This window comes from Colossoma macropomum, unplaced genomic scaffold (assembly GCF_904425465.1).
Source record: "Colossoma macropomum unplaced genomic scaffold, Colossoma_macropomum, whole genome shotgun sequence".
NCBI classification, from domain to species: domain Eukaryota; kingdom Metazoa; phylum Chordata; class Actinopteri; order Characiformes; family Serrasalmidae; genus Colossoma; species Colossoma macropomum.
The window spans coordinates 9,910,377-9,937,171 of record NW_023494795.1 but is presented as its reverse complement, the minus strand read 5'-3'; the positions used below and the strand labels follow the sequence as shown (position 1 = coordinate 9,937,171).

The 26,795-nt window shown below is 39.8% G+C and overlaps 1 protein-coding gene across 1 annotated transcript in view; it reads left to right on the top strand.

The window, feature by feature from the left end:
- Positions 1 to 787: 787 nt before the first annotated feature.
- Positions 788 to 26,795, top strand: part of vsnl1a (visinin-like 1a) — a 38,283-nt gene continuing 12,275 nt past the window's right edge. Inside the window, exons 1-2 of the mRNA XM_036581378.1 lie at positions 788 to 1,003; positions 7,160 to 7,328. Of these exons, the coding sequence (XP_036437271.1) occupies positions 7,167 to 7,328 (162 nt within the window). The 5' untranslated portion in view covers positions 788 to 1,003; positions 7,160 to 7,166. The remainder of the gene's footprint in view (positions 1,004 to 7,159; positions 7,329 to 26,795) is intronic.

Sequence of the window (26,795 nt, the reverse complement as noted above, 5' to 3'; positions counted from 1 at the left end):
AAATGAAATAAATACTATGCAGTTGACAATGCAGTGGTGCATTTCCCCTCCAGTGAATGGAACCATTTCATTCGAAGTAAATGCAAAGAACCATTTAAGCATGACATAACTCATGGTTCTAAACAGAACCACTGACTTTACTGAAGAACCCTTGAAGGATCATCTTTTTAAAGTGTGTAAGATTTCAAAAATGTATAGCAGCCACGAATATGAAGCTCAGTTGGAGCTGGTGATGGGGTTTTGTATTCATGTTCCTGATCGCAACATAGCAAGATTGCTAAAAAATGGTTCTATATAGCACCAAAAAGGGTTCTTCTATTGTTATGATGTCAAGCTTGTAACAACCGAAGAACCCTTTTTGGTGCTATAAAGAATAATAGATAGATACATAGATACATAGATAGATAGCACAGTAAAGAGCGAACAAGAGCGGAATAAACAGGAGCAAAGTATTGACGTGCACTATATGCAAAGAATGCAAATAACCATTTAAAACATGACATAACTCATGGTTCTAAATAGAACCACTGACTTTACTGAAGAACCCTTGAAGGACCATCTTTTTAAAGTGTGTAATGTATAGCAGCCACGAATATGAAGCTCAGCTGGAGCCGGTGATGGGGTTTTGTGTTTATGTTCCTGTGTTTAAGATTGCTATGCGTGTGGAGAGAGAGAGAGAGAGAGAGAGAGAGAGAGAGAGAGAGAGAGAGAGAGAGAGAGAGAGAGAGAGAGAGAGAGAGAGAGAGAGAGAGAGAGAGAGAGGTCCAGTTCCAGTGCTTCACGCGGAGTTCCATTGTCTCCCTCAGTGCTCCTTCGCCCATCGCACTGACTGGCTTCTCTCCTCCTTTCCTCCTCCGGCAGTTCTCCTCTCTCCTCCGGGAAAAAAAGACACACTCGCCGCGGTCGTCTGCTGCTTTACCGAGCACTTTAAGGCAACACTCGCGTCTGCCCTGCTGCTCCAAGCAGAAAAGAAAAACAGCCGTTCCTTCTCCTTCTCGGCAAGGTAAGGAAGACGTTGCAGCTCTACGCTTTTAAATGACGCTAATGGGGAACCGACTAGTTAGCTAGAACATCAGGCAGCTACCCCACTGCATGAATTCAGTTCAAAGTGATGGATTTGTCGTTAAGGAGCTTTCGATAAACTTCTTTATTCAATCTGCCCTCCGTTTCAGCCGTCAAAAACAGCATATTTTCACTTTTTCCAAGATAGCTTAGCCAGAGTTTAGCAAATGCCGTTGGTGGTTTTTGAACCAAAACAGTGCGCGCGGATACCTGTGTACGTTACGTGTTGAGCGAAGGGGACCGTTGCTAACGGACGCTCTGCTCGACGTTTCTTCGCTTCTGCCGGTATGTTCTCACAGAAAAGGCACCCGTACTTATGTTAAAATCCCTCCAGGCTGTCTGTGTGGACTTTTATATATTTTTAAAAAATTGTTTGGTTTGTTAAAATAGAGGAAAACGTGTTGCGCGTCGTCGTGTTTTTGCCTTGACCGTTAGCTGGCTGGTGAGGGGAGCGCCTACACATGCATCACTATTCAGAGCCCGCATCAAACTTTCCTCTGCAGGGCAGCACTGAAGGGTTTGGTGACTTGGAAAACATCCTCACATTCGCATTGTCTTCTCGGTCTTCTCGTCATGGTCGTTCAGCGAGCTCAGGCTGTCAAGGTCAAATCAGAAAAAAAGAAATAATGAAATAAAAATGAATGTTATATAAGATGCCCCTCAAAATAAACCAGATATAGCCGAGTTAAAACCTCTGGCCAGGGTGAATTGATACGTGGCATAATCTGTCAGGCTGGTGTGCGTATAGAAACTAGTGCTGGGTTGACTCAGGGTTTTTTTTCCCCCCCTGTTAATGCTCCTCTGATCTCTGGGCAGAGCTCAGCCTTCCTTGTCATTATAATGCATTCAAAGGCTTATGCAGCATTGTGCCATCTAATAAACTTAGCCCTTAATCCTAAACATTACATTTGCCAGCCTTAGGGGGTAGATGTGGTAACAAGGTGTGACATGTACTGTTGAAGGAGATGATTAATCCTAATCCAGTCATGGATAGAAACAGGACTGGAGTTGGATGGGCTCTGCTATGTCACTTTTGCCCTAAGTAACAGCTGTTATTCAGGCTACATGGTTGGCGAAGATCAATTTGGTGTAGCTGCATTAAAGCCGTGCTGCTTGAAAAGGCAAAATCATTCCTGCGGATCGATTCGACCAGGGACGTTGCTTCTCGCTGGTCTTTTTTGTGCAGTTTCTTACATATTTTGCCTAAAACAGTGACGTTCAACAATGCTGGGTAACTAAACAACGTAAAATGTATGTTTCTGATCCACAAACTTTGCTTGGCAACCTCTGTCAGACCCCAGAAATTATGCAGCAGTCAACAGCAGTTTTTTTTTTAATTTATGGTGACCAGCCTTGACAAGATGAGGTGGTAGTAAATTTCATGACTGTGAAACTGTGAGACAACAGGCACTCTTTGCTTTGGCACAGCAGCAAGGCCATCGATTGGCCAGGAATGCCACTACCAGACTGTTTGTTCAGGGCCAGCCAGCTTTTCAAGGGTGCTAAATCCAAAATTTGTCATTAAATATTATTTATGTGTTGGAGGTTACCACAGATCTGAAGTGGTACAGACTGAACTCCTTTTAATTACCACTCTGGCAGTCTGTCTTGGACACGCAGCACTGGGCACAACAAGTACATCAAAATTTAATGGTGTTTTTACAGTAAGCTGTCCTGACAGGTGGGCATATGGATTTATCCAAGCCTGTCTTTGGTTTGATCAAGATGTAAAAGATGATACCAGACTTAAATGAGACTACAGATCACACCAGTTGACTTGCCTTGGCTGTGATTGAGGCTTGGAAAATGGATGAATCCGTTGGGATGGGGTTTATTTTTAAGGGACGACACAGTTTATGTGATTAGTCTGATATCTGCCCATTATTACACTCAATACATTGCAAAGAGGATTGGTCATTGTTGCTTTACTCTAGTGGTTCCCAGTCCTGGCCCTTAAGTCCTCCCGCCTCATATTTTGGTGTTTTCCCTCTTCTAACACTTGATTCATCAGCTGATTTACAAACCTTTGCTAAGTTGATTTCATAGAAAATTTTAAACTGGATAAAAACAGTGAATCTGATCCAACTTGGGGTGTAACGATGTGTTGTAATATTGTGATATTGCAGTGCGAAACTGTGACAGCCTCATGCAGATGTGACAATGCATTGTGAAGATGGGATGTTCTGTTATTTGTGCCATCACCTGCAGTTGCATTGTTTGCACCAAAGTTTGAAAACAGTCACCACCAATCAACAGCTCACCCCAGCACTCCTCGTGCCTCCCAGCACTAGTATTAGTAAGTTGTGGAACAACATGATTATAGTTATTGGTTTTCTTCATCTGAATTTAGTTCAAACTATTGTGAGAATACCGAATCATGAGCCCAGTATAGAGAATCAAATCATGGGCTGAGAGTATATGTATTAGTCTGTCCACACTAAAATGTGCAGAACAGGATATTCCACGACCAAGATTGGAAGCTTTATCTCTTCTTTATTCAGACGCCTTGAGGGAACTGCGAGACACAAGTACAGTAGAAGTACTATTTGCCGTGTTAGGGCTCTAAATGGCAGGCTCCTTGGCTCTGGGCCTGACCTCTGGTGTTCCTGCTATACAGCCTTATTTGATGTGGATCTGTTTTGTCATGGCACTGTAGTTGGGCCTTTTGTGTTGTGATGTACTCTTCGGGCCGTGACCTCCGGGTTCAGTTCACAGCTTACTTGAAACACTAATGGCTTAACAAGCATGGCAGCGTGGGTGGCGAGGTGAGGACTGAAATGAGAAAACAAATCCCACTCTTCGTCAATTCCCTTCGAAGAAAGACAAGATGCATGGAGAGAAAAAGCAGTTGTTCACTCATCCATTTTCTTAGGAAATGAAACGGAGCTCATGTGAGTAATGAAATTAGTGTTTGTTTTGGAATTTCAGTCCGAGGCTTATTTGTTTCTTTCACTCGTTTGTGTCAGGATGCAAATTAATAATGGCCAGTACAGTACAATGGCATCCAGTAAGCATCTTTCATTTCAGTGAATGAGCCGTCCTACAGAGATAAAGCAGAACTTGCATGTCCTCTGCAAGACTGCGGCTCTGCCTGTAGTTCTACACTCCTCTTACTGGAATTTATTGTGAAAGATATCTATATATAGCTATAATTGTTTTGGTCAGGCTGTAACAGTGCATTTGTGGCTTTGAATGTAGTTATGCTAATGGAAGATTGTTTAATGAACCCATCCACCTGCCAGCAATGCAAAGCAACTGTACGCATGTGCATGTGATGGCTGTTCAGAGAGCGGGCCGAAAACAGCTGCAGGCCGAGCCATTGCAGATAAGGCGAGTTGGCTCAAATAGTGTTGCCCCTAAAAATGGACTGTCAGATTTGGAATGATGGCAGCACACTGAATTCAGGGATTTGAAGGGTTTTGGCTTCTCTTCTAATGTGATCTTCTGCGAAGCTGCTCTGTCTATTACACCAACAATCCTCCATGGGCTTTTCTGGAAGGCTCTCTTTTTTAAACTATAGTGCGGTTTAGGCTACATCTCATTTTCTCAGCCTGCTCATACGTGTGTGTTTATCAGTATCTTAGTCACCAGCATTGTTCCCTGTGGTCATATTAGCTAGTCTAATTTGCACACTACTTTTGATTGCTCATTCTATTTTTGTCAGGGCTCCTTTCTCTGGTTGATTACACCAAACCCACATTTGATGTGTCCTCAGTTAGCTTTCAAATGACATAATCCCTCTTGACTGGCGCTATTCATCACATTTATACCACTGCACCACTGCAATGGTCTAATCTCAGCAGTCATAACATTAATCACCAAATAGCATTATGCAGCCTTTGTACGGCTCTTCAAATGTCCATTAACAAGACTAGATTCGGGAAACAGTTTGCAGTCATTTTACAGGTAGAACCTTCACCTGGAATATTGTGTGATCTGGTGTTCAGGATAGTTATTAACTAAAACACACAGACACTTTTGTGTTTTATTGTGTTTTATTGTGTGTGTGTGTGTGTGTGTGTGTAATTTCATGATGAATGGACTAAAAGAAACGTAAATGTGAAACATTACATTACAGTATTTGAAAATTTACCTAATGAATTTCATCCCTTGAAATGTTTCTCTTTTTTGACATGTGAACATATCAGTATTTGATCTTCCGATAAACAGTATGTTTAGATAAATGTTATGTAATGGAACAAAAAACCCCACAACTTCAATCATTTAATAACTGCAATCATTTATTCAATAAAATAGCTGAAGTGTCATTTTGCCTTTTTTCAGTAACTTTTACTGCCCCCTTTGGCCGAAACAGCTTTATGCAGATGTTTCCTATAACTGTCCACCAGTTTCTGACATTGACTGGGAGAAATTTTTGCCCATTCCTCTTTGCAGAATTCTTTCAATTGTGCAGTGTTTGAGGGGTTTCTTGCATGTACAGCCTGTTTCAAATCCACCTACAGCATTTCAGTGAGACTCAGATCTGGGCTTTGAGTAGGCCATTCCACAACCCTCCATTTCTTCTTTTTGAGCTGTTCCTTGATGGATTTACTTGTATGTTTGGGATCGTTATCCTGGTGGAAATCCACTCCTTCAGCTTCAGCTTTTTACAGATGGTCTCACATTCTCCTCATCCAGTCTCTGGTATGAAAGAGAATTCATAGTCGATTCTGTGATTGCAAGTTGACCAGGCTTTAAGGTGGCAAAGCAGCCCAAACCCATAACATTTCCACCACCATGCTTTACCATCAGTATGAGATTCTTCTGATCAAATGCTGTTTTTGGTTTTCGCCAAACGTGGCTTCTGGTACTGTGGCCGACTCTGTCTTTGACTCGTCTGTCCATACTACGTTGTTTCAGATGTCCTGGTCCTTGTGTAGATATTAGCAAACTTTAGTCTTGCTCAGATGTTCTTTTTAGGCAGCAGAGGCTTCTTTCTGGTGCACCTCCCATGTAAATCAAATTACTTAAACTGTGGCAAGATCTGCCTGCAGATCCTCTGATAAAATTTTGGGGTTTTAGAGACTTCAGGAGACATTTTCTGATTTTCTGGGTAGACGATCTTCTGGACAGTGGAATGATTGATTTCCAATATTTTGTATATCTTCTTAATCCCCTTACCAGACTCGTAGGCATCTACAACTTTGTTTCTGAAGGCCACAGAGAGCTCATTTGATCTAGGCATGATGATATCACACACTCCAGTAGCAAAGGACAAACCAGACCAGTTATCTGAGATTTAAGTAAGACAATTTCCTCTAAGATTTTTTTCTAACGGTGTTAAGATTACAGCTGATCTGGTTCGCCCGAGTCAAATGTGACACGTTTGAAGTAGTGATATAGATGGGGTGTACTTACTTTTTCCAAATTAGAAAATTGCATTACTTTTGTTTGAATTATATAAAGAATGACTAAAATGCTAATTGTGTCACAGAAATACTGATTGTTCGGGATGCTTACAGGACACAGTGAAGACAACAAGTATTTTGCAGCCTTCTGCGTTATCAGTATTCCAAAGGCCTGCACCACAACGACGATTAACAAATGATATATTGTGCAGCGCAACGAGAGTGTAAAACTAAAGTGTGGGCCCACATCCCTTAAGGGTTTAAGAGATATTTATTTATTTATTTATCTAAATTTAACTGGGCAAGTCTTTAACAACATATCGCTGCTGTCGGAACAAAACCTTGTATCTCCATTTTTGTCATTTTTAAGTTTTTGACATAATTTGAAAATGCCTGTTGCTCTTTCCACTGTGTGTACATTTCACAGTGAATGGACCAAAGGAAATGGCCCAAAATGACTTGGAAAAAATTCTGGTTCCATTGACTTACATTCAAAGTTATCATTTTGGAGATACAAGGTTTTGTTCCAACAACAGCAGTATTCTTATTTACAATGGCAGTCTGACCTTGATGAACCGATCAGTTCATTAATTATTAAATTAGTCATTATCTTGAAATAATTACCCTTTATCAATTGCTTAACTGACCAATGCAGTAAATATCATGAATTGTAGACAGGTAGGGGCCAAAGGTGAGCTTAGATATAAACTGTTGCTCTTCTGACGCTTTCCTCGGCCTGTGTCCTACAGAGACGCCATGGGGAAACAGAACAGCAAGCTGGCCCCTGAGATGCTGGAGGACCTGGTGAAGAACACAGAGTTTAACGAGCACGAGCTCAAGCAATGGTACAAAGGCTTTCTAAAGGACTGCCCCAGTGGCCGTCTCAACCTGGACGAGTTCCAGCAGCTCTACGTAAAGGTGAGCAATCTCACTGTTTCACATTGTTCCCTTTGTTTTGCTGCCTCTGCAGATTGGTATTCACAAAGAAGTAGTAAGTTAGAGAGCTGATATTAGATCAGATTCCTCCATATTTATGACAGTCGTAACTTTTACTCCTGAGGTTGTTTGTGAATACAGGCCCCCAACTCTATTGGGAGGTCTTTGGGATTAGTAGCCGAAATGCGTCACACGACTTATGAGCAGCCCAAGGAGCCATAAAGGTGTGCCGTCTGATTCATAACTGTCTCCATATCTGTTATGGATGTAACAGGCCAGTCTAGGGGCATGCACTAGTATGTCCTCATACTGCATTTTTACAGCTGAAGTATGGTCGACTATAAATGTGTTCTAATTTTACCTAACTTTATGCTGTTTTTACTGCCTTAGAGATTGGCCAGCTAGATTAGTGTTGAGACATTATCACTATCTGTCAACCTTATGTGGGGGGTCACAAAACATAATGTTGGCAAGATAGTGATAATGTTGAAATACTGTCACTTTCTTGCTTATGTAGGGGCCACCATAGAAAAAGTAAAACCAGCAACACTTGTTGACTGGTGAACTTTTATACCAATGCATTTTGGCATCATCAGGCATTAAAGATAATACAACCCCAATTCCAAAAAGGTTGGGATGCTGTGTGACATGTAAATAAATGTAAATAAAAACAGAATGCAATGATGTGCAAGTCTCATAGACCCATGTTGTATTCACCATAGAACATAGAACACGTATCAGATGTTGAAAGTGAGACATTTTACCATTTCATGAAAACTCATTTAGAACTTGATGGCAGCTACGCATCTCAAAAAAGTTGGGACAGGGCCGTGACTACCATTGTGTAGCATCTCCTCTTCTTCTAACAACAGTCTGTAAATGTCTGGGAAGTGAAGAGACCAGTTGCTGGACTTTTGGGAGAGGAATATCATCCCATTCTTGTCTGATGTAGGATTCTAGCTGCTCAACAGTCCTGGGTCTTTTCTTTGCTGGATTTTTCGTTTCATGAGGTGCCAGATGTTTTCTAATGGTGAAAAGTCTGGACTGCAGGCAGGCCAGTTTAGCACCGGGACTCTTCTTCTGCGAACCCATGCTTTTGGCATTGTCTTGCTGAAATATACAAGGCCTTCTCTGAAAGAGACGTCGTCTAGATGGGAGCATATGTTGTTCTAAAACCTCTATATACTGTTCAGCATTGATAGTGCCTTTCCAGATGTGTAAGCTGCCCACGCCATAGGCACTAATGCAACCCCATACCATGATAACAAGCTGGATGGTCCCTCTCCTACGGAGTCCAAAGGACTAAATTCCATAGCGAGTATAGATTTTCCACTGAAGATCTTTATGGTGAAGGAAACCATCTCGAACACTTAACACATTATAGTTTAAAAATAGTGTACCACAGCAGTCTCACATTCCTTTAAAAAATGAATCCCACTCTTCCTGCAGCCTTCGAAACGTGGCAGCATCTGCTGAGCCTAACTGTGAAAATTATGTAAACATATTACACAACAACAACAACAGAAACAACTGGATTAAATTATCAGTTAAATTATCTGCACTGTTCGGAGGCCACTTTGCTTGCTGGATCAGCTTTGCTCACAAAAGAGGTTAGCCTGCAGGTTGCTAAACCTTTTAGCAATTGTGTGAAGTGTTTCCCAGCAACAGGGTATCAGAAAGATGGTTTTATTAAAATCCAGATGCGAAGATAGTAAGAAAATGGATGACCCTGCATTAGCAGGCCAGCGTGTGCCTGGAAATAGAGGCCAGAGTGAGTGTGTTTGTTTTTAAGTGTTTGTGTTTGCTGAGATGTTTGTCGCACACACACAAAAGGAGGTGTTATATGTGAATTACAGTGGTATGTGGTGCATCCTCTACATGCCTGTACATTCATTGTTTTCTTCTTTTCTTTACATTAAAGTTTTATTTGCAGAATCACATTGTTAAGATATAGAAAAGGTCATTCAGATTGGTTTGAGGTTAAAAGCACCATTCTAGAGAAACTTACAGAGTCAGTATTGTTCACAGTGATGGTGGTGATGGTGACAGGAACCAGTGTTTAAAGCCTCTAAAAGCCACATCACAGAAATTTGTTACTTGAAATGATTATGAATATACTACCTCGTACTTTTGGCATTTGCCATGAATTCAAATTCAACATGACATATACAAACTCAGAAGATATGTGTAGGTCCTCTAGTCATTTTGGATAGTAAACAAAATGTAAATATTTGCATTGTAGACATCATGACTCCTGGGGCTGTATTTCAGAAACTGTTTTTTTGTTGTAAGTTAAGATCTGACAGGTCAAGATAAGACTTCTCACAAATTCGTATTACGGAAGCAAATCTTATCTTACTTTGGGAATCTTATCTTACAGCATCTCATATCAAGTTAGGAAATCTTAACCAGTCGACTGTCATGTCTGTTACGTAGAAACTGACCATACATGCACAGCTGAAACGTAAACAAGTAATCAAAATAATCAAGTTAGTTAGCCAGGCAGCTGTCCACTGTTATTGATGTAAAAAAGCCAAACAAAACTAAAGTGCGATAAACTTGACGTTAAGAATATTGTGACAGCGCTTTGTGCTGTTTATCAGAGCACCACTGTTTTTCAGTTTCAGTTTCCCAAACGGTTTAGTCGACCGTGCTACCATTGTTCTTCCTAATAAACAGACACAAGGTCAACTCTGTCTCTTCAGTATTCAACGACATCACTGTAATATTATATCTCACAAGTTTTTGTCAACATTGACACACGGAGGTAATAAGAAGGGATACTGTTTGTGTAATAGTGTTTTCTTATCTGGAGTTAGAAAAAGATTATGAACTTAAGAACTGTTGTTCTGTAATAGCTTCTGTACTAAATTCCGTCCTAACTGAGGTTGTGACTAAACAGATAAGATAAGATTTCAGTGTTAAGAAATGTCTGTAATATAGCCCTTGGTTCCTATCACCACCACTGTAAAGAAATATAAATATTGAGCATGATTAGGTTTACATCTCAACCATGGAATTACTCTGCAGTTCAGTGAAATTCTTAAATTTAATGCTCTTGGTAATAACCCTCAGATTTCAACCTGAGCTTCTTGCTTTCTGGATATTGAGAATATTTAATAATCATGTTCATCCTTTTTTTAGTAAGTCAAGACACTTTGTAATGCTTACATGCTTCTCCACCATTGTATGTGACAAGATGTTAACAGTCAAGACATGTTGTTTCAGAAATTACTGCCTGTCAGCATTCCCTGTCACAATTTCCTGTTACTTCAAACCTCTTGACACGTACAGTTTATGCTATTTATGCAAATGAAAAGACGAGGTGCTGTCCTGAAATACTTGGATCGATACTTCTATTGTTTTTTTATGGCCAATTTTGCAGTCGCAAGCCTTGTTGCGGTCAAAGCTTGGCATGCTCCTGGCACTGTTCTTCTCTGCATTTTGGTGGATGCCATATTGGTCGTTGCTAATTTTAGGGCCTTTTTGTCTCTGTGTGAGCATATGCCTCAATGATTTTCAATAACAGGCTGCCAGGCTAGACAGAGGATTAGATCGATCCTATGGATAAGCTTAGCTTACACTGGATTCTGATCGTTGACATGGTTTGCATTTGTAATTTTTTGGGGTTTAGTCACGATTTCACCAGAGCCTGTTTTCTATGTTGTACAGTGTCTTAATAATTGATGAGAATGTTTGGAAATGCCTCCTGCTGGAACATTCCACTGCCGCAGCTTGTCGTTTGCTTTTCAGCTAGTGTTTGTGAAGCATCTGTCTCGTATACAGGTAATGAAACTTTCTAATCGCCTTTGAAAGTGGGTGATAAGAATCACGGCATAGCTTATGTGTGGAGAAATCACTGCCGTTTTATTCTAGTAGCACATTACTTGGTGGCCAAAACATCTTAGGAGACAGAATGTGAGTTTTCTCACATTCTGACTTGCTTAGCACTCAGGGAGCCATTTGTAACCTCGCAGGCAAAAGCCTTGTAAAGTCCTGTTGCTATATCTGCCAGTAGCAACCGTGGGGTGACAGCAAGCGTGCCAGTAAAGTGACCCATTTGTCACTCAGTGTTTGATCGACCACTGCTTTGGATGTTGTTGCTGCATCAACAGTGCAAGATAATGCTGTCTGTGCTGAATTAAGCAGTAGTCTATAGCAGGTCTGAACCTGATAGCGTGTAACATAGAGAACAACAGCCATAGTGCTGGGCATATCAGAATATGAGCAATGGTAATGTTATAGGTCCCTCTTACGATATTTAAGCATCATCATAAACAAAACTGTGAGACATGAAACGATATGTGTCACTTAGGCCCAATCCCATTTTTTCTTTTTACCCCTACCCCTTGTTTTCGAGTGTCACCCTAACCCCTTGCAACTGAGTTGCAAGGGGTAGTGGTTGAAATCTTGCCCTAAGAAATGGGACCCTCAAATAAAAAAAAAAGCATTGCTTCATTAACAGCTACTAGTGGTGCTCTGTAGGCGACCTGGCCCGTCTTCAGTGATAGCAGAGGAGGGTAAAGTTTAGCAACTTCACTGCTGGGCTTTAGTTACATTTAGAGCATCATATGCTTTCAAAGAGGGGGAATAAGACAATTATTTATCACCCACTGCTAATTCTTTGGTGATACAAAGCTGAAGTCAGATATTCACCAGCTTCTTGTTTGAATTTTCCCATTCCACCTTAAATGGTGCAGCAGTTACATTCTGGCGCTTCAGGTGTCAAAACTGCTGGACTATTTAAGGTGGAACGGGGAAGTTAGCTAGCTAGTTACAGAGACATTAACTTGCTACTAGTGATTTTTTATGCTTGTTACGAAGAAAACGACCATAATACATTGAAACGACATTAAACTAAGATAATACAGTGGTTATCGTAATTTTTAACAAGAAAATTCTTACATTTGTGGGTTTCTTTGGTCGCTCGCGCAGCCATCTTGCCAGTTTTTCTTTTTTTTCTCATAACCCTCCGTTTGGAGTGAGTCTCTGTAAAACCTCCGTTTGGGGGGCCATGTAGCCCTAACACTTCACCCAACCCCTCTATCTCAACAAAAAATTGGGACACCCTACCCCTAGACGTGAACGCATAAAACAGAGGGCTAAGTGGTAGGGGCGAGGGGTAAAATGGGATTGGGCCTTAGTTACACTTCAAAAATGTGAAAAGCCTAGCTGCCAGTGCAGTGGTAAGGAGGCATGAATACAGGCATGAAGGAGGAATGAGTATAGTTCAGATTTACAGAATTACGATCTTACCTCAAGTCAGCCAGCAAAAGCATATTTTGAGCCATGAGGCTAATACAGCTGACAATTTAAAGAAACTCATACCTCTCCAATGAGCAACATGCAAACTGCATGCTTAAATAATCACACATTTGTTTCAAACTGCATCAAGTTATTTATTAGACTTGCTTATTTGGTGTCTGGCAGACTTTTAGGGATGAGTGATATGGCAAAAATGTAATATAATCTCAATGCTTGAAAACATTTTCACACAATATGTATCACAATATTTCCTAAAAGGTTTACTTGTTAAAAGTTACACAATGCTAAAGGCTCAGTCTAATGCCACATTTAAACAGTACAATGATTTTTCACACACTGATTATGCTGTCATTGTAATGAAACATGCAGTTAGTTTGTGTTCTTTAAGTACTGACTATAGACATGATATGCTCAGAAAAGCATGTTGTGACATAATTTATATAAATATAAAATACAGATAAATATAGTCAAATTACCCACTCCTGCTACTATTCTCTATAAAAGTGGGTATGAGCTTCTGTTACTTGTTTGTCTCATTAGAATTAAATGAGCAGAATTAGAGCATCAGAGATGTTTTAGCTAAACAACTGCATTTGAGTTAAGAAGAAGTTTGTAAAATGTATTTTTTTGCCAGACTGTTCTTTTCATGTTACTAATCTTTCACCTTACTCTTTTAACTCGGCTGAAGTGATTGTATAGAGGACAGTAGAGTCAAATACATTCAGGTTTTATGTGGTTTGAATTGGCTTTAGCATAGGTGCCCAACTGCTGTCCTCTCTACGGTTACATCAGCAAACAATGTGAGGCCTGATTGCTCTGTAGGAACCAAACATCTGCCCAGTTCTGACCTGTGGGGGTTGAACATCTGGCCCTGTGCCCACCTGAAACGATAGCTTCTGGTCAGCCTCTTTGATGGCTGCGTGGATGCGGATGAAAAGCTGTTTAGGGTGAATTAAATGATTTTACTAAATCTAAACCTTTATATAATATTCCGTATAATCACAGCAGCAATGGGGAAGAGGAGAGTATCTGATGATGTTTTTGCAGTTTTGTAGTTCAGGTGAGCCACAATTGTAGTTGTCGACATGTTTACTATTCATCAAAGTCTGCCTTGAGTTGTGTTGTTCTTTCATGTTTCTTTTTAGATCCTGTTTAAATTTATCCGCTCTCTCTTGCTCTCTCTCTCTGCCATTGTCTGATCCCTCATCCCCCCCAACTCACCCGCACGCAAATGTGCACCACCAGCTACAGTACATGACTATATCATTACAGTTAGCACCCCAGCACAGTCACAACTGACAGCTCCTCTAAAAATAGCAAGCCGTCATTTCCCGAGCTCTAACACTATCCAGCTTTATTTTCCCTATGCTGAGAGAAAACATAACCTCTGAGATCGCTCCGTCTGCCTCGCCGCTGCTCGTTTGTGGCTGTCTGACTTTGCGTATTGTGATTAGAGGCATACAAATTACTGCACAGCATTTATTTATGTTGAAACATGCTATCAGTGTGTCTGAATAAATGCTGTCTTATTGACAGTAATCACTTCAAACGGGGACTGTGGTGAAACTCACAACATCTGGCAGGCGCTCGTCACAGCCTGCGTTCATTTCGATTAGGGTGTAGCCTGATAGAAGATTATAGTCAACTTAATTTGTGTAAAGGAGCTGTTCTTTATTCGGAGAATGAACACATTATCCTTTAGCATCTGGGGCCGTATTACAGAAACTTCCTTTCTTTTTGTCTTAAGATCTGACAGGTCAAAAAAACAGAAGCAAATCTTATCTTACAGCATCTTATCTCAAGTTAGGAAATCTTAAATTACTCGATTGAAGTCGACAATCAACTGTCATGTCTGTTACCTAGCAACCGACTATACGCGCACAGCTGAAACGTAAACACGTAATCCAGTTAGCTAGCTAATGTTAGCTAATGTTACTGATGAAAAAAGGTCAAACAAAACTAAAGTGTGATAAACTGAACGTTAAATGTTTTAGCGCTTAGTGCTGTTTATCAGAGCGTCACCGCTCCACAGTTTCAGTTTCATTTCTTAAACGCTTTAGCCGAGCACGCTAGCGTTATTCCTCCTAATAAACAGACACCCGTTCAGCTCTGTCTCATTATTCACCACCATCACTGCAATATTTTATCATCAACAAAGCAGATAGATATGATCTCAGACTTAATGATTTTCTGTAATATGGCCCCAGAAGAATAAAAAGTAAAAGACTATTAAAATAAAAAAAATGTGAATTATTTTGCATGCTATCTTTTTTTCTTGCCTCTATGGCACATAGCAGTTATTTTCTTATTAATGTCAGCAGAAAACTCATCGATAAAGCACAGATGTTTAGGGATGGATCATATGAAAAATCACCGATACATGATTTTAACTGAACTGGCACATTTCGACACAAAACACAAAACCAGCAAGGAATTAAGACATTTTGAATTGTATTTATTTGGGTTTTATTAATGTGACTATTGAGAACTGACCGTTAAATTTGGTGAGTTACAGTTTAACCAAATCTGTCAGAGTATAAAACATAATCTTTTGATCGATATTAGCGATTTTCAGAATTTTTATCCCCTTAAAATCTGTGTTGTCCACACTGGTTTCATGCTTCTCTCTGATGCTTTTGTATGCAGGCATGCCATTTTTAGGATGCTAAAATCCCTAGTATTGATACGATTAGCTTTTGTTGCTGCAGTGGATTTTCATCAAATTCATTTCTCCAAAGGGATGTAATGAATCAGCTGGTCATGTGGCAGTTGGAATTGACCTACAGGTCTCATTGGTGTAAGTGCTGCTCAGCCCTGGGCAGACAAAGGCCTTTCCCCATGGCCAAATGGAATTTTTAATGGCTGGAATGCTCTGGGTTAATTTCAGCATCCATTTAGTTACATGATATGTTTCTGCATTTGTGGATCTGGATGAGCTCAATGTCACACAAGGTTGTCCCCTGCAAAAGGAAAATAAATTTCTCCTCCAGAATCAATAGAAGGCCAACTTCTCTGTTTGTGATGCCTGTGGGCTGACCTTTATTGAGTGATAGGCCCTCATATGAAGTGCTGGATTTTGTTTCCCTGTTATTTTTCTATGACATGTTTGTGTACGGGCCTCACTGAGTGGTAATAGATGTGATTTCAGAGAAGTGCTTTCAAAATGACCTCTGGACACTCCAGCACAACCCTTTTTTGAGGATTTGTGATTTTCTGGTTTTGTGAAATATCCCTTGCCACTGATAGTTTATCATTGTATTGTACTTCAGGCCATTGTAACCACAAATATGGCCCATATCGTACAACTCAAATGCATTAAAGTAAAAAGACTGCAATGTTTTATGGATCAGTATCATTATTGTCATTAACAGTAGCATTGATATTATTTCAAAGCTGCACTCTGTAAGTTTTTTGTTAAAATTGAAAAAAGTAGAATTAATGAGAAAGAAAAACCTGCTAAAAGATAAGTATAGTGTCATTGCGCTGCTGCATATCACCCTACAGAATCTGAATTGGAGATAGTTGGATTTTGCAGGAGTATTTTTTTTAGATCACATCACTTGTTTACATCTCTAATGTAAAATCAACATTATACTGATGAAGATATGACAGCAATTGTGGATAATTTACATACAGCCCCGGAAGACACATCCTTCACCAAGTTTTAACAGAGTTCTCTTTGAATACTTGTTCAGTGAGCTTGCAATTATCAGATTCATGCGCTCGGGAAGGGGTCTGAAGCACGACTGACATTACAAAATGTTTATGCACACGTTGTGTGCAATAACACATTTCCACCAAAAAGATCCCCAGATGCCCAGAACGTACATGGTATGGCTATAATGTAAGAAAAGAAAATAGCCTGACAGCCACATAATATCAAGTTCCAGTGATTTGACTGTGGTTAAGCGAGCCACCTAGTCAGACATCCTTTAGTTCTGGGCAATGTATCGTTTATGCTGGTACACCACGATCTATTTGATCAGTATCGCCCAGCACTAACATCTGTGGCAGTGGTGGGGTAGTTACTAAACAAAAGTAATCTATTACAAATTACTATTTACTCCTCTAAACATTTAATGAGACATTTGAAAAAGTATTCTAATTACTCAGTACTTCAGAGTCACTCTTTAAAACCCATATACATCTGTAACAATTAGAAACTACATAGGGAAAACACAGTAGTCCTTCCAGTTCTTTATTCAGAAAGAAATAGCCAAACACAGTCAGCATCATTTTAAAGAAAAGTACATTTTCCTGACTGATCAAGAAACAACCAGTTATGGGGATTAAAATTATGAATATCTACTGTTGTTTGAAAACCTAGAAACTTGCCAGTTGCTATATGAATAAAATATAAAGCTTACAGAGATTCTGAATGAAAATGAAGTCTGGTCTGTCTAGGCAGGGTCAGGGCTCTGTCTTCTTCAGCATGCAGATCTTTATCCTTCAGTATATCAGAGTATTATACAACAATTAGTTCCGGCCACGCAAGCTGATTGGTTGTTTTTATTTCTTACTTTGCGCACTAACAGAAAATGGATACTTATAAGATCACATTTGACCGACAGCCGATTTGGGCAGACTCTGAAGATGAGACTACACTAAATTCCCAAACTGTCATCACCACTGAGCAGCTTTTCAGTCGGCAGCTGTGACAGAAGAACAGCTGAACAACCTGGAATCAGCCAGAAATTAAACGAATACCATTCGCCAAACTAAATGGGCTGTAAGATGCTTTACAGACTGGCTGGAACAAAACAACATTAATATTGATCTGGCAAAAAATGACAAAACTGAGCTAAACTTGATATTGCGGCAGTTTTATGGCTCAGTCTGTTCTTCAAAAGGCGAAGCTTACAGCAGACTGTGCAGCGAGTGAGCGGAGCTCGTTACTCTGATGTAGCAACAAGCTGCTTGTTAAGGACCTATAATTTGGTGGAAGGAACTGCGAACATTAAAACATTAAATTCGTTCACGACCCAATTTATTTATTTCTTACTGTATTCATTTAACTGTTGTATAAAGGCAATGGAACACTCAAGGTTGTGTGTTATCACGAATAACATCACGGCTGTGATGATCTACGGCGACCAAATCACAGCCTTGATTTTATTTCGCAATAACACACTCCCTCTTGTGTTCTATTGCTTAATTAACATGGATAGTTACTTCAACAGATCAAGTTCTTATCAAGTTTTGTGTCGTTTCCTGCACTCATGTTGCTCTGTTCACAATTAAAGCTGCACAGTCAGTTAGAAGGTAGAATTCATGTATGCAAATTTCGTACAAGGACATTCACGGAAAATCCATATAGTGGAAATTTCAGTCTTAAATGATTCACATGTAATTAATATTGCTATTGAGACATATGAGTAATACACGTAACAAAATTGTCATTAAATCAGTAACACTTGTGTGTTACTTTACTTTTTAACAGGAAAAAGTAATGGTTTTACTGTGACGTTACTTTCTACCACTAATTCATGATCCCTAGTTAAAAAATGTATTCTTAGATTTTCTGTTGTTTGTTATCTCTTCAGTTATATCATTATCATTATCATATTTTTATAATTACATAATAGCATGTACTCAGTGCTGACGAGCTCATTCCGTTTAAGGGTACTTGAATCCTTGAAAAATGCCACTGCTGTGAAGCAATCAATACCCAGCCCCTCAGCGGAGAAAAACAACGCTTCGCAGTTTGTGATGGCAAGGACGGGATGCGTATGTTGGATGTGTGACCCTGGCTGAGCCCATGTGACGCGCTGTGACGCAGAGAAGCTTGTGTGGAAAAAAAAAGCAGTGGATGGCTGCCCTGATTAGCTTGTGGTCAGAACAGCAGCCCTGGTGCCTGTCTGTTCAATGTCACCCCAAGGTCTCCCACCAGCCCAGCCCACCCTCTGTCTACGATCAACAGCCAGCCGGGCCTGCAGGACGTCACTCAGAGGAAGGCTTTCGATTTACTGGACATGTGATAGGGATCCAGCACCACTATCTGTGGCTGTCTGGTTTATGCTGTTGTACAGTTCCCAGTAATCAGTGTTCATAAAGAAGCTGTATGTTTCAATGGTTTATTTATATCTAGTCCTGATGTAGGACTGAGGACATTTTTTGCTGTGGGGTTTTAGCATGTTAAAATAAACCGTTTTGGATTGCTAACAGTGTCTCAAGAACTCTTCTGCTGTAAGTGTTGGCACAGCATCTTGCGAAGCTTGCAGGCAACAAAGGCCTACATAACCCATATTATTCTGAGAGATGCTTCACATGGTGCCTCATAACTTTATCGCCGAGTTCACAAAAGCTTAACAGAGAATGATTGCTCCAAGGCTGTTTGCCGGCTGGAAGGATCGCTGCTCATATTTCAGTAGCTCCACTCTCACCGGCTATTGGATTTTGCTGACCAAGACAAACTCAGTCAGAAATCATTTGTACGTGTTATGTTTGACCAAAAATGAAGCTTTTATGGTGGAACTCTGCTTTTCGCACACAACCTGGTGGTAGAATAGTACCAGCTTGCCAATTTCAAGCCATCATAGCTTTTATGGTCAAACCTCTCTGGGGTCAACTGGAGGATGGAAGACCTTCAAGCTATTTAGAACACCAGCATTCATTAAGAGTACTGAAGATGGATGATTTAAACATTTATCTTCACAGAAGTGTTATATTAATTATATCCTTTGCATTTAGCGTGAATTTGTTTGTGTGATCAGTTTGAAATAGTCTGAATTTTTTTCTCGTAGAAATAAAACCATTATTTTCTTGTCAAAATTGCTTAGCACTTGACAGTTTGGAGGTGGGTGGACTGGGGGGTTTACATAATGCTATTTGTGTGAAGGGAGGGGCCTGCTAGCCTGGCTCAATTACCCTTGCGGGCACCCAGCGCATTCAGTCTGGAAAGAGGAGTGAACATGCGAATCCATGCGTACTCTGCTGCAGAGAGAGAGAGAGAGAAAGAGAGCACCACTGAGAGTGAGACAGAGAGAGAGAGAGAGCTGTGCTCATGATGTTAACTGGACTTAATGCACTGCATTAACACAGTCCTTTTCCAGTCCTGTTTTCAGTCTGTTAAAATGCATCGGGCCATAAGATCTTGATGTGCTGGCAACGCTTCAAGGTGGTGTAATGTAAGCAATGCTATTTTCCATTGGAGTGGAAGGCCACATGGGAAGCAAAATGACCGATAAGGAACTTAGTGATGAAATAATTGGCATTAGTCCTTGATGATAAAATGATAAAAATAATTATGGAAATCATTAGGGGTGTAACAGTGCATTGTGACTGGGATATCGCAGTGCAAAACCGTGACAATGTGCATTGTGGAGATGTGATAATGCATCACAGAGAATGGATATTCTATTAATTATGCCATCTAATGCGATTGCATTGTTTGGACAACGAAGTTTGTAAACAATCAGCACCAGCAACTCACTCCAACACTCTTCCTGTCTCTCAGCTCTAGGGTCGTAGGTAAGCCATGCAACAACCAGATCAAATTTTGTTATAAGTGTCATGAGAATACCTAATTGGGATCCCAGTATTGTGAGTTGAATCGTGAGTTGAGTGTATCGTTACACCACAAGAAATCAAGTGATCATACTGTTGTTATTATTGTTGATGATTATTATTTTGTCTCAGTTTTTATCAGCAGCAATGACTGCCTACTTTATTACACTAGGTGGCAATGTGTGCTTTCATGTATTATACTGGGAGGGTGAAGAAATGTAGTTGTTCCCTTGAAAAAGCACAAACCAGCAGCCACATCCTCTGCAGAAACTTTATTATAATTTTTTTTTATTAATAAAAAGATAATGCTTTTTAAAGCATTAATTAAATTTGTAAAAGTGTTTTTGGTTTTTGTCAGGGCCTGTTGTAATCAGTGATGTCACAGTTTATTTCTATGTGGAAAAACATTTTGTTGTGATATTTTTTGGTTAAATCACCCAGCTGTAATCCGCACTGATTGGGAAAGTTGCTAGAAGCCATTAGAAGACAATAGTGGGTGATAGGGAACTTCAGAAATTCCCAGTCCAGTCCTTGACAGTCCACACTTTTATTAGTCTATATTTCAAAGTAACTGGACATAGTAGTAAAGTCTGGACATTCAGAGGAAAATAAGTTTGTGAATGTCATGGCTTCTCAGTAGTGAATTCAGATTTGTACAGGATCATTACTAAGACATTCAAACACTGTAGTTTAAGGTTCCTATAAAATGTATATGCTCTCATGGAGGAAAGGAACCGTGGATCTAAACTTTGCTTGAAAGTCGTATGATAATGTGAAGAGGAACAGCACAGAGATGCAGAGAAATGAGCCCAGGGTTTTTCACAATAATGACGCCTTTCAAAATGACTTAATTAGCTATGTCTCGGGCACTCTGAGCTTCAGATCCCTTTATGGGATTCGTTGTGTCTTCTGAGAAATTTATCAGGGAAAAAAAGAGACACTGAAACATTTTTATTAGATGGCTCAGAAGGACAGCTCTGATCCAAGGATTTTGCCTTTTGTAGTCTAATGAATAAGGTTATATGAACATGAAGGAAATGAGGCAGAGATTACCAGCCACTCTTACTCTGAAGAAGTGTATACTTTCACTTTTGTGATGCTATGAAAAGTACAGAGTTCTGACTGAGTTAATTCAGTGCGGACTGTCTTGCAGTAAGCGGTCAGAGATTCCCTGTGGCGGGAGTAAAGGCTGAGTCAGTGTGTGGAGAACATGGTTACTTCTCTTCCAAGTGCTCCCTCTACTGGTAGATCTGGATGTCGGAGAATGACTTTGTTTGACTTGAGTTCTCCTTTTAGATAGTATTTGAAAATCCTATGAAAGACGTAATCAGCCTTTCATTACAACAGTACTCATTTAACGTTTTATATCATTCAAAGACTTTTTTACAGTGTTAGTTCATATCCCAGGTAATATTAAGCATGATTGCTCATACTGTGTTTTTGTTTTCTGTAATCTTCCATCAAAATGACTTTTGCACACCTCTGAAACATCTTTTGTTACATTTACATTTACAGCATTTAGCCGACACTCTTAGCCAGAGCGACTTACAAAAAGTGCTTTGTCTACAAAGAACCAGCGGGCAGGAAAAAATAATATTAGCCAGTTACATCATATTTTCACCTCTCTATACCAACACCCCACTTAGCACCAAGAAGAATGGCTGAGGTAATGCAGTGAGTGTCACTAAAACTGTGTTTCACTCAGAACTGCATTATGATATAGAAGAAACATCCATCCTGGTTTTCAGCTCACGTTCATGTATGCCTTCTGCGCTGACCCATACAAAAACTGGAATATATTCTGAAATATATTGACAGCATCTAACAATATATTTCATTTTCATATGAAAGTTAAGTGCTGTACAGTTCATTTTAATTATATTCAGTGCCAGAATAAGTAGTTCCGACTCTAACAGTGGTGCAGTTACCCCCTGTAGGTAGTCCATACATTATAGCTCAGTAAGGCCCATTAATTGTGAAATGATGCCTTTTCAGTCATTTCAAGGCTAATTAGGCAGTGATGAGTGGTCGAGTTGAACTTAGTGAGCATGTGCATGTTTTGTAACCCTCATCAAACCTTGAGGCGGCCCAGACCCCAGCGCAGCGTGTCGCAGAAGGTTTATATAACCCTTCTCTCAGGCCGAATGAAGCCCAGTCTCACACAACTTCTAATATCCCAGCCATACCTTTCAATATATATTCCATAGTTTTTTGTGAATTGCCTATAGTGTTGCCTTTTTCCCTCCTTTTTTTTTTGGGCAGGTACTTGCCTGGAGGTTGGTCTTTACAGTGTGCACAAAAAAAGTCTAGTCATGCAGACACATTGAGCTTACAGCAAGCCTTTTTTTACGTAGGTGAAACGCGTTTGCATTACTTGAAAGTTTACGCAACCTGTTCCGCCTCAAAATCCACCTTAAAATAAGCGTGGGTGTTAGGGAAGGAGGAAAGGTTGCATAAAACGTCACATATTCTTTATGCATGAATCATCTGCTCAGAGTGAAGCACTTTCCTGAGGAATAAGAAGAAGCCTTTCAAATTTTGCCCTCTACAGTTTAAGTTGGCAAGAATATCAGTGGAGTATAATTCAGTTTCTTAGTCACATTTATGCCCTTTGTAATAGTCGATATACTGAGGCTTTGTGTGGAGAGTTAAAAAACACTTGCAGTGGAAAACAGACCTTGAACACGTCACCCAGAAATAAATGATTTGGGCTTCTTTATTTAAATAAACTGCATCGATTATCATGTACAATATAGCCTCTATGCAAACTCCTCCATCTTCTGTTGGCTGTCTAATAGTCAATACATGGGGCATCTGGTAAAGCTGAGGACCAAATACTGGTATTGTGATTTATAATCGATCATAATTATAAATCAAAAAATTTTATTATGATACTTATTATACTTATAATATTTATTATGATTTTTTTCATGGCCAAATGATGGGTTAAATGAACAGATGAAACACGCTATCACATTCCAGTACGTTCTGTTAACTAGAGTCACTATATCAGTAATATTATTTGCCTTTTGATGGGCCAAACTAGCATTTTAGCACCGTGAGTCCTGCATAATTCTGCCCCACAGATCATCCAAAATTAGACTGTAATTGTGACTAAATTGTTACGGATTCCAGATTCTCCCTGCAATGTTGTTGCTGTTTTAACAAAATCTTGTATTTCCAAAATGGTAGCTTTACAGTAGAAAGAAACTTTTATCGTAAGTTGACATGAACGTCAATATCGGAATCATATCGGTATTGGAAGATAACTGCTTTAAATAAAAATACTGCCATTGCATAGATGTTTAGATATGACTAATATTTCGAACCGATATTTAATGACATTTAATATACTCTGAATGAGCAGAATGCTTAGGCAACTCTGAGCTACTGAGCTAAAATGTTATTACTTTTTGCTGCTTTTGTAACTTGCTACAAATAAATGTTACATTTCTTGTAGTGCTAATCCAGGTAGATTTAGTCCCAAATTCTACATTTTATAAATGATCATACTTGCAACGGTTATGAAAAAAATTAGGTATTGGCATCAGCCCACAATTCCCATATAAGTGCGTCCCTGATTGTAAGTCGTTATACAACAGTCTGTATGACAAACATAAGTATATTTGTCATATGAATTTCATTGTTTAGCAATAAATCTTATAATGAAAAGATTAATCTCTCTTTCAACATAACCAAGCATGTTACATATGAATTATTAAAAGTCTGGACTGGGCTTAAATGTGCCTTTTGTACCATATAATCCTGTTTATCTTTCCATTAAGATTTAGGGTTTAGACTTGACAACAGTTGATTCCAGCCACGCAAGCTGATTGGTTGAGAATCGTTCTAACCGTGCTGATATTTTGCCATAACATCACGTTTTTTTCACAAGCACTATCACTCCGCTGAGATGCCGTTGCTAAGCAACGACTTTGACAGCTGTAGGAGACGCTCAAGCCATTTGAACATTTTGCTTCTTACTTTGCCACAATCAGAAAATGGATACTTCTAAGATCACATTTGACCGACAGCTGATTTGGTCAGACTCTGAAGATGAGACTACACTAAATTCCCAAACTGTCAGTTGGTCTGTGTGAGGAGCTGCAGAACGAGCTGCCGGCTTTGCAGCGAGTGAGCGGAGCTCTTTACTCTGACGTAGCAACAACCTGCTTGTTAAGGAACTATAATTTGGCGGAAGGAGCTGCGAACATTAAAACATATTAAACGGCACATTCACGGCCCAGTTTATTAATTTCTTACATTATTCATTTAACTGTTGTATAAAAGCAATAGAACACTCGAGGAGTGTGTTATCACGAATAACATCACGACTGTGATGATCTACGGCGACCAAATCGCAGCTGTGATGCTATTTCGCGATAACACACTCCCTCTCGCGTTCTATTGCTTAAGGATAACATACTTATTAGGTGATTTGTCATGAAATGTTCACACAACGTAAAGTAGAAAAGTAATAACTGAAGAAACGGATATGACAGCAACAGTATATTAAATGATTATGCAGTATATTAAAAATGCATTGATTCAAGAACAGTGTTAAACCTTTTTCCAAAGTAATTTACTTCTGCTAGATCACAGGATTACCTTGATCCAAACACAGAACACTCATTTTGGAACTGTAATATTCAATATGCCCACAGCACATAGTAAAAAACATTTTGATTAGGTAGAGAAAACATTTACATGCTATAGCTTGCTGCAATATCAGTTTGTCAAAGGCAAAATATTGCAATAAAGATACCCACTCTCAGCTAATGTTGGTTAGAGAGACACAGAGATAGTGATGGAAACATAGCTGGTCTGTTGATATTATTGTTGCTGAGGTGATACTCATTGAAGAGGCCAGTACATTTTAATATGACCTGTCCACAACAATGAGTGTGTTTGCATGCACTTATTAATCCAATCATAATCGGATTTCTGCTGTTATTTGATTATTCAAATGGTCATGTGAACAGCATACTCCGATCCAGAAATCCGATTCAGAAGTCTGATAAAGAGAACTGGATTTTAGCTCAGTAATCAGATTTCTCAGTCTGCACATGTGCAAAAACAGACCGGGAGTAAGCAGCGCTGCCGCAAGACGCAGCAAAACACTTTTGGAGCAACGCTGAAACCACTACATGCTTGACGTAATGAGGAATCTAAATATTCTTTATTTTCTTGATGATGTATGTTCATATTTTCAGGTACAATGGTGCGATTTTTTAAAAAAAGCCACAGCACGAAGTTTGATTTTACGTTAGTTGTACGTCACGTCTTCTTCTGTGAGTTTATTGGCTGGTTGTAAGGCAGGAATCTGATTACTGTCTGATTCATGTAAACCTGCAGTTTCCCCATTATCCGATTACTCAAGTGCATAGAATTATTATCGGATTACTGACAAAATCCGATTTTTTTGCAGTTATCGGATTATTAAGTGAGTGTAAACGCACTCAGTGTTGCACTGGTCATGGTCATAGTGTTACGTATGTATACAGTTGTATGCAAAAGTTTTGTTTTTTGTTTCGTTGATGTGTGTGTGTGTGTGTGTGTGTGTGTGTGTGTGTTTGTTAAACCATTAGCAGGCAGCACTGTGATTAAAGTGTCCTGGAAGAAACAGAGGTACAGCATATTATAATGTATCCTAAATATAGATGATAATCGTCATTATGTCATTATGTCAGATCATTTTAAAAATTATTAGGACACTCATAGCCAACATCCAGGATCATAACGACACAGCTTCCATTACGCCCCTCAACATTTTAGGCATTGTGCTGTGACATTGTTAAATGACCTCCATTTCGGAGATCATTCCGAAGATCGAAGTGAGGGAGGGGGAAACGTGGAATGGGTCAGGAGGGGGATTGGCTGAGCCTGTGGATTGGGAGCAGTGGCAGCTTGTGGCTATCACTGTACAGGGTAATGGTGGCCCATTTAAATGCAAGCCTCTCTCTGGTGGGGTTTTGGCTGATCCATGCACACCCCCCCCACCCATCCTCTATTTAAGTTTAATACTCCAGCTGTGCAGGATTTAATGAACATTATTATAGGTTGTCATTGGGCTCTCTGTAATTCATGATCCTTACCTTATATAACCAACAAAATCATTCGTAAAGAAGGCATGAGAGGGAGGACAAACAGACATGGATATGATATACTGATCAGGCATAACATTATGACCACCTCCTTGTTTCTACGCTCATTGTCCATTTTATCAGCTCCACTTACTATATAGGTGCACTTTGACTAGTCCATCTGTTTCTCTGCATACTTTGTTAGCCCCCTTTTACCCTGTTCTTCAGTGGTTAGGACCCCCATGGACCCTCACACAGCAGGTACTATTTGGGTGGTGGATCATTCTCAGCACTGCAGTAACACTGATGTGGTGCTGGTGTGTTAGTGTGTGCTGTGCTGGTACGAGTGGATCAGACACAGTAGTGCTGCTGGAGATTTTAAACACCTCAGTGTCACTGCTGGACTGAGAATAGTCCACCAACCAAAAATATACAGCCAACAGCGTCCTGTGGGCAGCGTCCTGTGACCACTGATGAAGGACTAGAGGATGACCAACACAAACTGTGCAGCAGCAGATGAGCTATCGTCTCTGACTTTACATCTACAAGGTGGACTGACAAGGTAGGAGTGTCTAATAGAGTGCACAGGGAGTGG